General features: G+C 46.0%; 1 protein-coding gene and 1 pseudogene across 6 annotated transcripts in view; one reads left to right on the forward strand and one right to left on the reverse strand.

Annotated features, from left to right (window-relative positions):
- The first annotated feature begins 5,359 nt into the window (after positions 1-5,359).
- AK4 (adenylate kinase 4) overlaps positions 5,360-16,343 on the forward strand; it is a 96,675-nt gene continuing 85,691 nt past the window's right edge. For 2 of the 6 annotated variants that reach the window (XM_086390394.1, XM_086390395.1), the window contains exon 1: positions 6,419-6,672. In XM_086390394.1, the coding sequence (XP_086246520.1) occupies positions 6,528-6,672 (145 nt within the window). In that variant the 5' untranslated portion in view covers positions 6,419-6,527. Of the gene's footprint in view, positions 5,518-6,400; positions 6,673-6,780; positions 7,281-7,442; positions 7,542-7,805; positions 7,938-16,343 lie in introns of those variants that run through there. The other 4 variants (XM_086390399.1, XM_086390396.1, XM_086390398.1 and 1 more) reach the window with 4 other exon arrangements.
- LOC147375540 (large ribosomal subunit protein uL30 pseudogene) lies at positions 13,179-13,918 on the reverse strand (annotated as a pseudogene).

Consider the following 16,343-nt stretch of genomic DNA (forward strand, 5'->3'; position numbering starts at 1 on the left):
CACTCCTTTGGGGAAGATCCCTAGTGTTCTCCTTACTTGCTGCAAGCTATAAATTTTTCCTTTTCCTGATCTCTGACTTGGTTATGAAAGGTTGTTGTTGAATCACGCGAATACACCGGGATTCTTGGCCCCCGGAGGAGAAGAATTCAATCCGGGGCCAGAGACGAGGCTTGATCGCTCAGAGCTTTTGTGTAATAAAGTTTTATTAAAGTATAAAGGAGATAGAGAAAGCTTCTGACATAGGCATCAGAAGGGGGCAGAAAGAGTACCCGCTTGCTAGTGTTAACAATGAGGTTATATAATCCAAAGAACGTCTGGAGGGTGTAAAGACCTCATCAGACCTACTCTCATAATTTATTTTATTCATTTTATTTATTTTTTTTAATTAATTTTATTTTATTTTTAAACCTTACATAATTGTATTAGTTTTACATATAATTTTACATTATAATTTACATTTTAAGATAACACTGTCCTCAGGCAAGATACATCCTTGTAAAGACCAGGTCTACTCCCTTAATTAACATTTTAAGATAACAGAAGTTTGAATCCAAAGACTGTCCTTAGGCAGGATACATTATTAGTATATAATCCTAAGGAATGTGGAGAAAGAAAAAAAAAGTTTGTCCTTTCTTCCTCCTTGAGAATTCCAGACCCCTCTCTCCTTGGGGACCCCTAGATTTCCTATCAACCTGCCTAGGAAATGACTCTCTCAGTTATACCTATTGGTTTGACATCCACCATGAGGCAAACTCAGTTTTCATATAACAACTATGTTCAAAGAGCCTACAGTCTTCATCAAATACAATAGAAGGAAGCCTGAATGATGATAGAAAGACAGTGAAGGAGAGTGATAGTGTGAAGAACGGGGGGTGGGGGGGGACATAGGGGTTAATGTTTGAAATGGGATTGGCATCATATCTGTGAACTATGGTTGAGGTCACATCATTAAAAAAAATCCTGGTGAGTTATACTAAATTACATTTCAAGGGTACACTTTGAAGTATGTGAAAGCGTTCCTGATGAAGCTAAAGATAATTGGATATGGAGATGGAGCTGATTTTGGGTGGTACATGGACCTGGCTTTGGATAATAATAAACTAAAGGTTAAGAAAGTGTTCCCTTTCTATTTTGAGCTGTATGTTTGTAGACAGTCTCATTTAGATCCTCCATGTCTTTTTATCTTTTGGCTAACACTTGGTAAACAACATCTTTTTTTTCTTTAAACAAAGATTTTTTTTTTAAATAAAGATTAAGCTCAGAAACTCAACAAGTAGATTTGAGCAATTTGGTAACTTACTTTTATTTTTCTTGCATTTATTTTAGTGTATCCTTTGTATTTATGGTTAGTGAGTTATATATAGTTTCCTTTTCAAATAAATTATTTAAACAAATTGAGTCGATGTAAAGAAACATGATAAGCAGATTACAGCCAAGATGTTAGAAGACTATGGCAAAACTGTGAAAGTAGTGTGGAAATGACTGAAGTTTAGTAAATAAGAGCACTGTGCCTGGAATGAGAATATCTGGGTTTGGACCCCACCATGTCACCAGCTAGTTCTGTGATCTTGGGCAGTTCACGTCACCTCTCAGGACCTTGGTTTTTCTCATTTGTAAAATAGGAATGAGAATCTCTGCTCAAGCTTCTTTGCCAGCTTGTGAGAATCTGATGAAGGAAGTGTAAAGTATGAACAAACGTAGTCTTTATATTATGGAAAGTTGCAGAGAGGCCACACAGCTTGATAGTGAGCGTGTTAGGATGGAGGGGGGTGGTGAGATTTGCCAACTTTTACAGATTACTTACTATGGGCACAGGGCTATCTATCTATCTAAATTTTTTTTTTTTTGCCTCACCATGTGGCATGCAGGATCCTCCCCCACGAGGGATTGAACTTGTGCCTCCTGCAGTGGAAGCATGGAGTTTTAACCACTGGACCACCAGGGAAGTCCAGTGCTGTATATTTTTGAAAGTAGAAAAATAAATTCAATTTGGTTTCAGCCCTCAGAGTTTACAGTTTGTCTACAGACTAACACATAGATGTGAATTATTTTGAAGACTGTCATATATATTACAAATGGACTTAAAACCCTAGGCAAAAGAAATAGAAGAAGCCAATTACAAGAATGTTTGTGTTAAGAACAGCTACCATTATGGAATATCTTGCAAGGGCCAGGAAGCCTGCTAGGTACTTTGTCATCAGTTCAGTTCAGTTGCTCAGTTGTATCCAACTTTTTGTGACCCCATGAACTGCTGCACGCCAGTCTTCTCTGGCCATCACCAAGTCCCAGAGCTTGCTTAAACTCATATATATAGAGTTGGTGATGCCATTCAACCATCTCATCCTCTGTCGTCCCCTTCTTCTATATTCAATCTTTCCCAGCATCAGGATATTTTCCAATGCTGCTGCTGCTGCTAAGTCGCTTCAGTCATGTCCAACTCTGTGCGACCCCAGAGACGGCAGCCCACCAGGTTCCCCCGTCCCTGGGATTCTCCAGGCAAGAATACTGGAGTGGGTTGCCATTTCCTTCTCCAATGCATGAAAGTGAAAAGTGAAAGTGCAGTCGCTCAGTCGTGTCTGACTCCTAGCGACCCCATGGACTGCAGCCTACCAGGCTCCTCTGTCCATGGGATTTTCCAGGCAAGAGTACTAGAGTGGGTTGCCATTGCCTTCTTCGATTTTCCAACGAGTCAGTTCTTTCCATCAGGTAGCCAACATATTGTATCTTCAGCTCCAGCATCAGTCCTTCCAATGAATATTCAGACTGATTTCCTTTAGGATTGACTGGTTTGATCTCTTTGCTGTCCAAATTATGGTTTGATCTCCAACACCACAGTTCAAAAGCATCAGTTCTTCGGTGCTCAGCTTTCTTTATGGTCCAACTCTCACGTCCATACATGACTATGGGAAAAACCATAGCTTTGACTATATGGACCTTTGTTGGCAACATAATTTCTCTGCTTTTTAGTATACTGTCTAGGTTGGTCATAGCTTTTCTTCCAAGGAGCAAATGTCTTTTAATTTCATGGGTGCAGTCACCATCTGCAGTGATTTTGGAGCCCAAGAAATAAAATCTGTCACTGTTTCCATTGTTTCCCCATCTATTTGCTATGAAGTGATGGGACTGGGTGCCATGATCTTCATTTTTTGAATGCTGAATTTTAAGTCAGCTTTTATTACTAGCTCATAATCCAGGAACTGAGATCAGAGAGGCTATACAATTCTTCCATGGTTAATCATGATGATGTTAATGAATAAATACTTATTATATGCCCAGTCCTGTGCTAAATTCTCACATACATTATCTCATTTAAGCCTTATCACCACCTGTGAGATAAGTACTATTTCCCTTTTACAGATAAGCAAACTAAGGCTCACAGACATCAAGAGCTTGAAGAGTTGGTGAATGGTGCTGCTGCACTTGAATCCTAGGGTATTTGACTCCCAAACCCATGTCTTCCAGTTCTACTGCTTCCAATCAGCAGCTGAGTTGTGGGACCTGAGGATGGCTATATACACGAAAGGTCCGTTGGGGCTCTTGTGAAATGTCAGGTTCTAATCTCAGCCAGGCTTCTCTTAAGTTTACCTATGTCACAACTCCTTTTTTGTTTCATAATATATGTTCATGTGGGTGGCTAGCAGAGTTGCCTGACACCATAAGGTGATGTTGGTGAAGACATTTCAAAACTAGGCAAAAGAACTGGGACATAGCAAGGTAAGCTATCTACATCTAGTTTGTGGGGGCTAGAAGTTGTCTTTCCTGTGGCAACTTACAGAATCAGTTCTTGGTAAATACAAAGGGACCTCTGGCACCAGCTAAATCCAATCTCATTTTAGAAAGAGGTTAAGGGCCAAAGATCCCACAGCAGGTGGAGGAATCCAGACCACATATGTCTGAATACTGATTTCCTAAGAGCAGTGGTTTTCAAAGTGAGCTCTCAAGATAGGCAGCCCCAGCTCTACTTGGGGACTAGTTAGAAATGTCCACCTCATACCCACAGAATCAGAGACTTTGGGGGTAGGGATCAGCAGTCAGTTTTGACAAGCCTTCCACGTCATTCTGATGCATGCTCAGGTTGGAGAAGGACTGCAGAGTGTCTGCTATATATTATAGGGCACATGGCAGGAAGAAGAGGGGAGATTTGTCATCCCCTCCAAAGCCCCAGAGGCTCTTTCCCCTCTTTGCTTCCAGAAGAAGGGCTAAAAGGGCTCTGTATAACAACTCTCTGATGTTCACAGAACTTTGAGATAGTTTTTAAATTTTAATTTATTTTTGGCTGCACTGGGTCTCCTTTGCCTTGCTGGGGCTTTCTTTAGTTGCGGAGAGCAGGAGTTACTCTTAGTTGCAGTGCTGGGCTCAGATGGGCTTAGTTTCCAGGGCATGTGGCATCTTCCCCCATCCAGGATCGAACCTGTGACTCCCTGCATTAGGCGGATTCTTAAACACTGGACCACCAGGGAAATTACTGAGGTAGTTTTGACAGGGGAAGGGGCCTTTGGAACAAATACTGACCTGGGGTTGGCGGTGTGGGGGTTGGCAGCCTGGGGGTGCTCCTGGGTAAGGAGAGATTAGGCTCTGTCTGGCTATCAGTGTGTGGAGGAGAAGGGCTGGGACCTGGGATCCCACGCCAGTCTCTCTCACCCCCTCCCCAGCCCCCCAACACAGACAGAGCAGCCAGGAAGCTAGAGTAGGCTCTTCTCCACACTGTCCCTCCGGAACTGGTGAGCCACGTGTGGGGGTGCTCAGAATCCTGCAGGGGATTTCTGCAATGGCAGGAGACAGAAGGCCTGTGGAAAGATGGCAGAGGTGTACGGAAGGCACCTGTGTGCTCCTGCTGACGATTTTTTTTTTCATTTATGCTGAAGGGTCGATAATATCTGAGATGAGGAAATAATGGAAATTGATTCGCACTTTAGCAGCTGCATCACATATGGACGGCCGGAAGCTGGAGACTTGTGGGCAGGCGGTTATCACACTAAGTCCGAGTGGAATATGAAGGCTCTGTGTGGGGCGGGAACAGATTTAAAGAGAATATGGATTGGGATATTGGGATGCGCTGGGAAGGCTAGGGAGAAGATAGCATCCATTGGGACTGAGTTGTTAATTTAGTGCCAACGTCGTGGCTTCTTCAGTTCTGGAACCAGTGTATGAGACCCTGAGGGCAGGATCATTCCTAACTCTGTGAGATCCTGAGGGGAGGATCATTCCTAACTCCCCCTCCCCTCTCCCTTTTCCTTCTAACTCAAGAACCCTGCGCTTTGGAGTCGTGCAAATGAGAGTTCAAAAGTCCCGCTGAAATGTAACTTCCACAGGGTAGGAGTCCATCTCTGGTTCGCAGCTATATGCTGAGGGACTAGAGTGTCTGGCACACAGTAGGCGCTCAATAAACCTTTGTTGAATGACTGACTCAATGAATGAAGGGCCGTACTCCAAGCCTCCTTTTTCGTCCATCGTGCATGCCCTACCTGGAACTGTTACTGCTTCACGGAAATCGCCTAGCTCCGAAACTGACGCACAGTAGGCACTCAACAAGTTGTATTTTTCCTTCCTTTCCACAGGAGACCGGCTCCCTAACCTACCGCAAAAGAGGGGTTTCTGGCGCGTGCGTCTTCTCCACGCTCCTTCTGCCCCGCGGGCCCCACGGCGTCTCGGGGAGCAAGGTCGCGGAGGGGACGGGTGGGAGCGGAGCGGCAGGACTGGGGCGGGGTGGGGAGCGCAGGCGGCCGGCTAGCGCGGAGCCGGTCTCCCGGCTTACGTAAGGCGCGAGCCCCGCGCGGCCGGCCGGGGCTCCGAGTGGGGGCGGGCGGAGGCGGCGCCGCCCAGCGGGATCTGGGCTAGAAGCCTCGCAGAGGGCCGCGTCCCGGCCAAGGTGTGTGTTTATTTGACTTCTCCGGGTGGAGAGGCGCCGGACTCTGGCTCCACGGCGACGAGAGCATCCCTCAGACCTCTGCGGAGGCGGCCGCTGCCACTCCCGGGGATGTGACAGCCGCCGGGGAGAGGCGGAGGCGCGGACCAAACGCTGCCCACGTGCGGGGACCCGGGTTGGGGCTCAGCCCCCAGGCCGCCGCGGCGTGGGGCTACTGGAGGCGCACTTGGAGTCACCGCCTGTTCCGGCTGTCTCACTCGGTGGAGATTGGCGTGGGGATGCCCGACCCCTTCCTCGGACTGGGCGTGGGGCACGAGATATAGGAAAGGATCGAGGTGGGCCTGGCCGGGCTGACCCCACTCCAAGCTCCCGAGGGCTACCCCCGCCAGGGGCGGGCGCTCGGGAGTTCTCCGGGATCGCAGAGTGGGGGCGTTGAGGGCGGGGAGGTGTAGCGTGGCGCTTACTCCGCCCTCGAGCCGCCCAGGCGCGGGGCGGAGAGGAGGGGTTGTCTCAAAGTCTCTCCTTCCCCTGCAGGGGCGGCGGCGAATCTCCGCGCGAGCCCAGGGTGTCAGAGGCAGGGGCAGAAGAAACAAAGTTCCCGGGGCTTCTCCGAGGCCGCTGTCCCGGTTGTCAGTTCGGCCTCCCCCTCCTCTCCGAGGCAATGGCTTCCAAACTCCTGCGTGCGGTCATCCTTGGGCCGCCGGGCTCGGGCAAGGGCACCGTGTGCCAGAGGATAGCCCAGAACTTTGGCCTTCAGCATCTCTCCAGCGGCCACTTCTTGCGGGAGAACATCAAGGCCAACACGGGTGAGAGGGAGCGGGGGCGAGTGAGCGGACGCGGGATCCGGTGAGGCTGGGAGGCGAAGGGCCAGCCAGGGGCTGAGTCTCTTCGGTCCCCGGGCGCCCTTCCCCCGCCCGCATGTGGTAGTGCAGGCTCCTACGTGCCGGGGCGCATGCAGCTGGTGGCCCGCGGCCGTGCGGCTTAACCGCGCCCGGGAGGAGGCCGAGGCTAGCTGGGCGGAGGGTAGGAGGGGCGCGAGCCCCACTCCCACACCGCCACGGGCTGCTCTTGCCTTGGCGAAAAGCGGGTCACCAACCAGCAGATCGCGGCAGCTGAAAACCCGGAGCTTCTCTCTCGCCCGGCTTCCTTAAAACCAAGCCATCCCACCGCTTGGCCGTCTCCCACCCAGTTCACCGCGTCCCTCGTGATCCGTAGCATCCCCTCCTCTCGCCAGAGCCCCCCGGGCCGAGCGCCGCCCACCTGTGGGAGTCGGGCCCTGCCGCGTGCTGGGGAACCTGTGGCGCCGCGGGGCTCGCAGCCGCGCGCCGCTCCAGCCCCTCCACGCCTCCCGGGGCCTCTGGGCAGAGCCCTGGGTGGCTTTGAAAGGCCTGTCTGTTCCCTGCCGCCTTCTAAGGTAAACTCTCACCACTAACTTCCCCTCCTCTTCAAGCCGGGGCCTGACCCTTAGGAGACTAGGAGATTTGATCTGACAAATTACAGTTTGAATCCAGCCTCCTTGGAAATGGCTTCTTGAGAACGCCTCCCTTGGCTTGCCTGGTTAATTTGGGGCTACAGGTCGCCTGCTCTCCTTAGCCTGTCAGTGCGGCCCTTCTCCCCTCTCCTCCCACCCCGCGTTCACACGAGTTCATAATGAATTGGCATTAAAAGGCGAGAGGTAGGTAGTTGTGGTGCTGCTGCGAGGTAGTTGGCCCTTCTGGGATGCAGAATTAGCAACTCATTTATGAAAACTTGTTATTGCAAACGGGGTGCTTCCCTCTGTCTTCTGTTTTCATCTGTTCCTAGGTGGTTATAGCCTATTACGGTATCTTCTTTACAAAAGCACAGATTAGTTTGACAGAGGTGGGTGGAGGACGGTGCTTGGAAAACGGAAAGCCTGAAAGAGGCGGGGAATTAAGAAGTATCTCAAAGGCAGAATTTTACTCCTTATTTCTTAAAGCAGGTTTTAAGAGCAAACTTTTATTTTGGTTTTCAATAATGCTGTTCCCCACCCTTCAACATTCAGAAGGCTGCGTCCTGTATACCTGATTGCACCTGGAATTTTCTCTTGCAGGTATTGTTACCACAACTGGGTCTATTTTAATTTTAATAACACATTCAAATGCAGTTTACTCCTTTCCTGTTTGGAATGCAGTTTGGGTGGGGGGAGAACTGTGAGAGGGTAGGCTGGCTCTAGGTGGCCAGGTGGGTTTTGTGGTCAGGTGGGGCTTCTCAGTGGGTATAATGAGGTGAGGAAACTGCTAGGTGGGATTGAGCCCATTTTTCTGCCTTCTCTGTACCTGACTCGGTAACTTGCCTCCTTCTGGCATGAAGGCTTTGCACTATCCATCCTGGGACTGAATTAGTGGCTCTTTCCTTTTAAAAAAGATGATTTACTTATTTATTTTTTTGGCTGTGCTGGGTCTTCCTTGCTGCTTGGGCTTTTCTCTAGTTGCAGAGTGGGGGCTACTCTCTAGGTGCGGCACTCAGGCCTCTCATCCTGGCTTCTCAAGTTGCAGAGCACTGGCTCTAGGGCACGTGGGCTTCAGGTAGTTGCCATTCCCTGGCTCTAGAGCACTGTGAATAGTTGTGGTATGTGGGTTTAGTTTCTCCTTGCCTTTTAGAATTCTCTCTTCAATTCAGGGATTGAACCCATGTCTCCTGCACTGGCAGGAGAATTATCCATCACTGAGCCACCAGGGAAGCCCACTCTGCTTTTTTGAAGAGAATGTGATGGGAAGTCGCTTGTTTCTGCACTTTTTTAGGGGGTTTGAAAACTTTTCCACTTGTTGTTTTCCCTTGTTCATTTTAATTTTCCTTTGTTCAGAATTTTAGTGTCCGTTCTCTTTCAAGTGCCTTCATTTCTCTGCCAGTGTTTCTCCCTGGAGTAAAAAGTGACTCTGCAATGTTTAAATTATCTTTTTCTGTTGGGAATCAAGTAGTTTATGCATGAATCAAGTAAAACTTAATCAAGAATGGACTTCCCTGGCCATCCAATGGTTAAGACTCTGTGCCTCCAGTGTAGGGGATGCAAGTTCGATCCCTGGTCAGGGAACTAGGATCCACTGTGCTGTGGGCCAAAAAACCCCCAAAAAACAAAAGCACTATCAGGGAAAGAAGAAGAGGACAAATAAAGGACAATGACTGTTTTGAAAGTGGCTTGTTTCTAGTGGACTTGGAGGGTGCTCTTGGGTTATTTTTCTCAGAAGATATGAGTCTTAACAGGCTCGTTGCCTGGTAAATAAGAAACCATTCCACAGCATTTATTTTTCTGTTACTTGCTGTTTGCTTTTCACTAATTTCCTGGCAGAGAAGCACAATGACCGCTCCGTAGGTGCCCCTTTATAGTTGAAGGTTTGAAGGAGATGCTGAAGTGCAGCAAAATCCCAGGAAGTAAAACCTTGGTAAGAATTTGAATTGGAAAGTAGCTCAGGCCATCTGCTGCAACCTGCAGGGTTGGGGCATACTCCTGTCCACATGGTTTTCCTGCCGTTACTGCCTGGTGAAAAGGTGCTCTTCCAGGAAAGGAGTGGCTACTTATTACATTTGGGCAATTTTCCCTCACCTGCCCTGGCAAAATTCATCTCTTTGCACATAGCTTGTGAATTCTATTGCTGCTGTCACATACACTTCTGATGCAGTGCAGCTAATGTATTCTGATTTATCCAGTAGATACCTCCTGAATACCTGCTGTATGTCAGTGATCTAGGTGCTGGGGGCTATAGCAGTATTTTTTTCTACCTTCACCATAGTCCAGTTGCCACTGAGAGACTTAAAGGATGGATCTGACAAATGCCTAATGAATAAAAGGAGTTCAACAAGTCTGATGAAGACACCGTCATAAATTCTATCTACATCTTTCCCAGAAGAGTCAAACAGCCTTTAGTGATTAAGTCCATTCTGCTTAATTAGCTCTGATTTGTGATAAAAGTTTGTGTTTACTATGGATCTCAGATGAGCTTTGTGATATCTGTCACCTGTTGGCTCTGCCTGGTCTGCCTGAAGCTCTGCAGGCTGAGACTTATCAAATACCTTATTTGAAGACCCACCCCCAAGTTTTTGGCTTACTTTTTTTTTTAGCACACTGAATGAGTAAATAGATGGGAGAGTTCTCTTAAGTTGCCAGAAGCTGGGACACTGTCATAAAAAATATTAGCTTTTGTGTGTGTGTTTGCATACATATGCATGAATGTCACACACACACACACACACACACACACACAGCTGGTACTCAATAGAGTTCATTAAAATTTGGGACTTCCCTGGTAGTCCAGTGGCTAATGTTAATTCCAAGTTCATGTGCCGGATTGTGCAGTGAAGCTAAACTGAAACGTCAGAGTTTGGAGCGAAGAAAGGTGTATTGCAAGTCCATGATAGGAGGTGGCCTATGCCCTGAAAATCCTGAGGCTTCCTAAAGGGTTTTTGCAAAGCATTTTTAAAGGGCAGGTGAGTGTCTCAGGGTACAGGATCAGCCAGTGTACAGTTCTCTGATTGCCTGATGGTGAGGCAGCAGAGTGGTGTTACAGGGGTTAAACTTATTTGTCCTTAGGCTCCAGGAGGCCTGGGGCTATGTGCTCATGGTCACCAAATAGTTCTTCCGTTTGGTGGAGTAGGGTTTCACATCAGCAAAGCAACTCAGGAAATTTGCATCAAATACTATTATCTAGGAGAAGGCAATGGCACTCCACTCCAGTATTCTTGCCTGGCAAATCCCATGGACGGAGGATCCTGGTAGGCTACAGTCCATGGGGTCGTGAAGAGTCAGACACGACTGAGAGACTTCACTTTCACTTTTCACTTTCATGCATTGGAGAAGGAAATGGCAACCCACTCCAGGGTTCTTGCCTGGAGAATCCCAAGGACGGCGGAGCCTGGTGGGCTGCCGTCTGTGGGGTCGCACGGAGTTGGACACGACTGAAGCGACTTAGCAGCAGCAGCAGCAGGTACTTCAGAGAGGAGCTAAAGCAGAGGATATAGAAGAAGGCCTGTGGTTATACTAAGACTGTGATCCCATCTCAGAGGGCCTGGGTTTGATCCCTGATCAGGGAATTAGAGCATGAATGTGTGTTAGTAACTCAGTTGTGTCCGTCTCTTTGTGACCCCATGGGCTATAGCCCACCAGGCTCTTCTGTGCGTGGAATTCTCTAGGCAAAAATACTGAAGAGGATTGCCATTCCCTTTTTTTTTTTTTGCCATTCCCTTCTACAGGGCATCTTCCTGACCCAGGATCGAACCCGAGTCTCCCACATTGCAGGCAGATTCTTTATGGTGTGAGCCACAAGAGCCCAAATGCTGAAACTGAAAAAAAAAGAAAAAGAAAAAGAAAAAATCCCACATGTCTCAACTAAAAAGCCTCAACAAAGACCTGGCACAGCCAAATAAGAAAATACATACCAAAAACCACTATTCCCCAAACCTTGGGACTGAACTTGGGCAGTTCAGTGGTTGAAACTCCATGCTCCCACTTCCCCTGCAGGGGTGCAGGTTCAGTCCCTGGTCGGAAATGGAAGTCCCTCATGCTGCATGGTGTGGCCCAAAACAAACACCGCCCCCATTTATATTTAGTGATACCTTCATTTGTTGAGTGATCAGTGAATGAAACCTCCCTCTGAAAGGTGTGAGACTCCTGTTTTAAGGTTTGTACTGGATCTACTATCTAAAGTGCAGGGAAATTGGAAAGTTTTCATTTGGAAGCATCCTGGACTTGAGAGAAAAGATGTTCAATAACAAACCTGTTTCTGCTCTTAATTAATATTAACTGCAGCTCTTGCTGAGGTTTGCAGATGGAATTGGCATTTCAAATTAGTCTATGGGCTGAGCCTCTCCTGAAAAGATGATCTAGTTCAGAAGGTTCAGGTTTTTTTTTTTTTTTTTAATGCTCATTAAGTATAAATGTGTGTCTTTTCTTATGTAAGAATGAAAACGTCTGACAATTGGAGAAGTTGTATTAAAGAGACTAATGTTCACCAATGTATTTAGAACAACATTAAATATTAATAGTTCATGTTTTTGGAGATCATACAAAGTCTTGGCTTAGTCTGCTATTTCTAGAGTATGGGATATTCCATATTTTTTCCCTCGTTTGGTGAGACTCAGGATGTAGGTCAAGGACCTGACAAGTTTGGAGGCATCTCTCCTGTCTGCAGGTCCACTTGTACACCCCCCTGTTTTTCTCATTTCTTTGAGGGTTTTCACGCATACTTCAAGAGAACTGTTTGACTTGAATAAGGTCCCATGACAATAAGACTGACTTTCACACATGCATAGTTGAATCTGAGCCTCTTTTCAGTGTGGTCATTTTTTAATGGAAATCCACTTAAAAAAAATATTTATTTGGCTGTGCCAGGTCTTACTTGCAGCACGCAGGATCCTCAGTCTTCATTGCGGCATGCATGATCTAGTTCCCTGGCCAGGGATTGAACCTGGGCACCCTGCATTGGGAGCATGGAGCGTTAGCCATTGGACCACCAGGGAAGTCCTGGTCATTTTTTAAAAGTAGTTTTTTTTGACCAAAATCATGCCTTGTAGAAAATTTGAAAAATGCGAAGCTGTGAAAGAAACTGAAAAGGTGAGTGAAAATTACCCACTATTCCACACTGACACTAGGAAATTCTAACAAGTTATTTTTTTCCTGTATATTTGCCCTGCCGTCCCCAACAAACTAACTTGGCGTCCCACTTGGATATTGTGAGCATTTTCCTGTGTTCTTACCACTTCTTCAAAACCATTTAAAGTTTCTGTATTATAGTCCATTCAGCAGATAAAAGTGAAAGTGTTAGTTGCTCAGTCTTGTCTGACTCTTTGTGACCCTGTGTACTGCAGCCCACCAGGCTCCTCTGTCCATGGGATTCTCCAGGGAAGATGGCTGGAGTGGGTTGCCATTCCATTCTCCAGGGGATCTTCCCAAGCCAGGATTCGAATCTGCATCTCCTGCATTGGCAGGGGGACTCTACTGTTGCGCCACCCTGGTGCTGCTTTATTCATGTACTTTTTTGCTTACTAAATATTTTATTTAATATAGACATAGATACACATACTTTTGTGTATATTTTTATTTTTCAACATCCCCACCCCCACCCCCACACCCCCTCATTGGTACTGCTACACTTGCAGGATCTTAGTTCCCTGGCTAGGGATTGAATCCGGGCTCTCAACAGTGAAAGTGTGAAGTGCTAACCACTGGACTGCCAGGGAATTCCCTATACTTGCATATTTAAACGCTTTCTTTGGTTTTCTTTTTTCTTTTCTTTCTTTCTTTTCAGCTTGAAAGCAGTCTCTATTAAGTGAGCAGATTACAAAAATAGCGGTAGATACCTTAATTCATCCTTCTAATAAGGCTGTTGATCTGGTCTTCCTTGCTGCCAGCATCTCCACCTTCTACAAAATGGGTAGTCCTTTTCTTCATTCCGCCTCATGGAGAAGACGGTTTGAAGGGCCATAGGAAGTTGTTTACTTCTTTGAAACATTTTTCAGCAGTGTAGATCTTATGAAACAGATTCTGCATGTAGATGATGCCATATTTGCCAAGAGATTGAGCATCATGTTATCTGTCAGGGCAATTCTGTTGATTTTGCCATAACCATACTTGTAGATCAGTTCATTTGTTGACTTCAGGTTTGGGTAACACCTTATGCAATGTATGGTTCCACAATTCTCAGCATGTTACTTGAAGCCTTGCTGAGCTTTACAAAGGTGCCTTGGAAGATCTGATGGCGATGGAGAAGCTGCAACGCCTTTTGAACCTTTGGGCTCACACCAGTGATACCTCTGATCCTGATGATAAATGCCAATTTGGGTTCCTCAGCACAGAGAAGTTGCCAGCTTTTCTTGTCATCCTACCGTTCAAATTTCAGTTCTGTACATCTGCCTGTATTCCTTGTGATACTGCTTAGCGTTTTCATAGATTAACTTCCTCCTTACCTTTTAAAGCATCTTTTGGGCAAAGTTCTTTCTCAGGCATTTTATCTTAAGCTCTGCAAAATTCTTTTGCCTTTTTCTTAAGGATTTCTGGCACAGCAGGAACCTTCTTTTTTTTTTCTTTTCTGCACTCTCCATGGTTCCATCCAGGAAAGAGGCCTTTCATTGATTTTCTGATTGTATAAATAGTTCACGTTAAGTTACCCAAGGTTTAGAAATGCAAGAAAGATGAGGAAGTAAAAAATTTGTGTTTGCACTAACACTAACTAGGAGGAAATAATAACTGTTAATATTTTTTATGTGCAGAATATCTTCCCGACAGTTTTTTAAGAATATATTATGTATTACTGTTTTGAAAATGGCTTGTTTTACTTCACAGTGTATCATTTAATATTTTCCAGTGGCATTACAACCTGTTCTTCGATGTGAGTTTAATGCTTTGTACTATTTCAATGTAATTTTTATTACACTCTTGATTTTTTGAAAAAGGTGATACATGTAGAGGGCTTCCTAGGTGGTGCAGTGGTAAAGAATCTGTTGCCAATACAGGAGACGCAAGAGACTTGGGTTTGATCCCTGGGTTGGGAAGATCTCCTGAAGCAGGAAATGGCAACCCATTCCAGCACTCTTGCCTGGAAAATCCTGTGGACACAGGAGCCTGGAGGGCTGCAGTCCATGGGGTTGCAAAGAGGTGGACATGACTCAGTGACTGAGCACACACATAATACATGCAGGTGGTAAAATGTTCAGATACACTAGGAATGGTGTGGAAAATCTCTCCCATCCCTGACCTCTGGTTCCCCAGTTACTTTCCACAGGGATACGTACTTTTTACTTTTCTTGGATTTCATCCTAAAAATGTGTGTGTGTGTGTGTGTGTATATATATGTATGTTTAGTGGTACCTCTTTAAAAAATGTACATGTATATCAATACTTTGTTTTGCCCTTCTTTCTTTTTTAAATATTTATTTATTTGATGTGCCATGTCACCCGGGCTTCTCTGGTATCTCAGTCGGTAAAGAATCCTCATGCAATGCAGGAGACCTGGATTTGATCTCTGGTTTGGGAAGATCCCGGAGAAGGCAGTGGCACCCCACTCCAGTACTCTTGCCTGGAAAATCCCATGGACGGAGGAGCCTGGTAGGCTGCAGTCCATGGGGTCACTAAGAGTCGGACGCGACTAGGTGACTTCACTTTCACTTTTCACTTTCATGCATTGGAGAAGGAAATGGCAACCCACTCCAGTGTTCTTGCCTGGAGAATCCCAGGGACGGGGGAGCCTGGTAGGCTACCATCTATGGGGTCACACAGAGTCGAACACAACGGAAGTGACTTAGCATAGCATAGCACCGGGAAGATCCCCTGGAGGAGGGCATGGGAATCCACTCCAATATTCTTGCCTGGAGAATCCCATGGACAGAGGAGACTGGCAGGCTGTAATCCATGAGGTTGCAAAAAGTCAGACAAGACTGCGCAACTAACACACACAGCACACGTCTTAATTACGGCACACAAGATCTTTACTTGCGACATGGGAACTCTTAGTTGTGACAGGTGGGATCTAGTTCCCTGACTGGGGATAGAACCCAGGCCCCCTGCGTTAGGAGCACAGGTACAGCCACTGGACCAGTAGGGAAGTCCCTGTCCTTTTTTTTTTTTTCCTGTCCTTTTTTAAAAAACTTAGCATTATAGCTTGGACATTGGTTTCTACTAGTGTTTATCAACCTACCATATTCTTTTAAAAAATTGGCTGCATACTCCTATCATACAGCTATACCATTGTTTCCTTAACTGACCCATTCTCAACTCTTTGGGTCTCAGGACCTTTTAGTACATTTAAAAGACATTGAGAACCCCAAAGAGTCTTTGTTTATACAGGTTCTACCTATGGTTATTAACTGTACTAGAAATCAAAACTAAGAAAGTTTAAAAATATTTATTAATTTGTTAAAAGTAAGAGTAACTGGGCTTCTCTGGTCTCAGATGGTAAAAGAATCTGCCTGCAATGCAGGAGACCTGGGTTTGATCCCTGGGTCAGGAAGATCTCCTGGAGAAGGAAATGGCAACCAACTACAGTATTCTTGCCTGGAGAATCCCTTAGGACAGAGGAGCCTGGTGAGCTACAGTCCATGGGGTCTTGAAGAGTCAGACACGATTGAGTGACTAACACACACAAGAGTAATAAACCCATGTTAACCTATTTCTGTTAAAAAAGAACTGTTTTCTAGAACAAACTCCAAAGGAGAGTAGCATATTTGCAAATCTCTGTAATGTTTGGTTTAATAGAAGAAAGCTAGAATCTCACATCTGGTTTCTTACTCAGTTTGCCGTGTTGTCAGATGAAAGTATTGGAAGAGAATCTGGCTTTACACAAATATGTGGTTAGAGAAAGAGGGGATTCACAGACACTGGGAAAGGTCTCGTGGACCCTCAGAGATCCTTGGACCACACTTTGAGAATGGTGATTTAACCAGTTGCCTGTGGGTTATTTGCAGTCTTTCAGTATACAAAAATACGCTTTGCTGACTGTCCCTTGATTATATCTTTCAACAAAGGCTTGAG

The sequence above is a fragment of the Bos grunniens genome, chromosome 3 (genome assembly GCF_055505025.1).
Source record: "Bos grunniens cultivar Pamir isolate PY7600 chromosome 3, Bosgru_T2T1.0, whole genome shotgun sequence".
In the NCBI taxonomy this organism is placed as follows: Eukaryota; Metazoa; Chordata; class Mammalia; order Artiodactyla; family Bovidae; genus Bos; species Bos grunniens.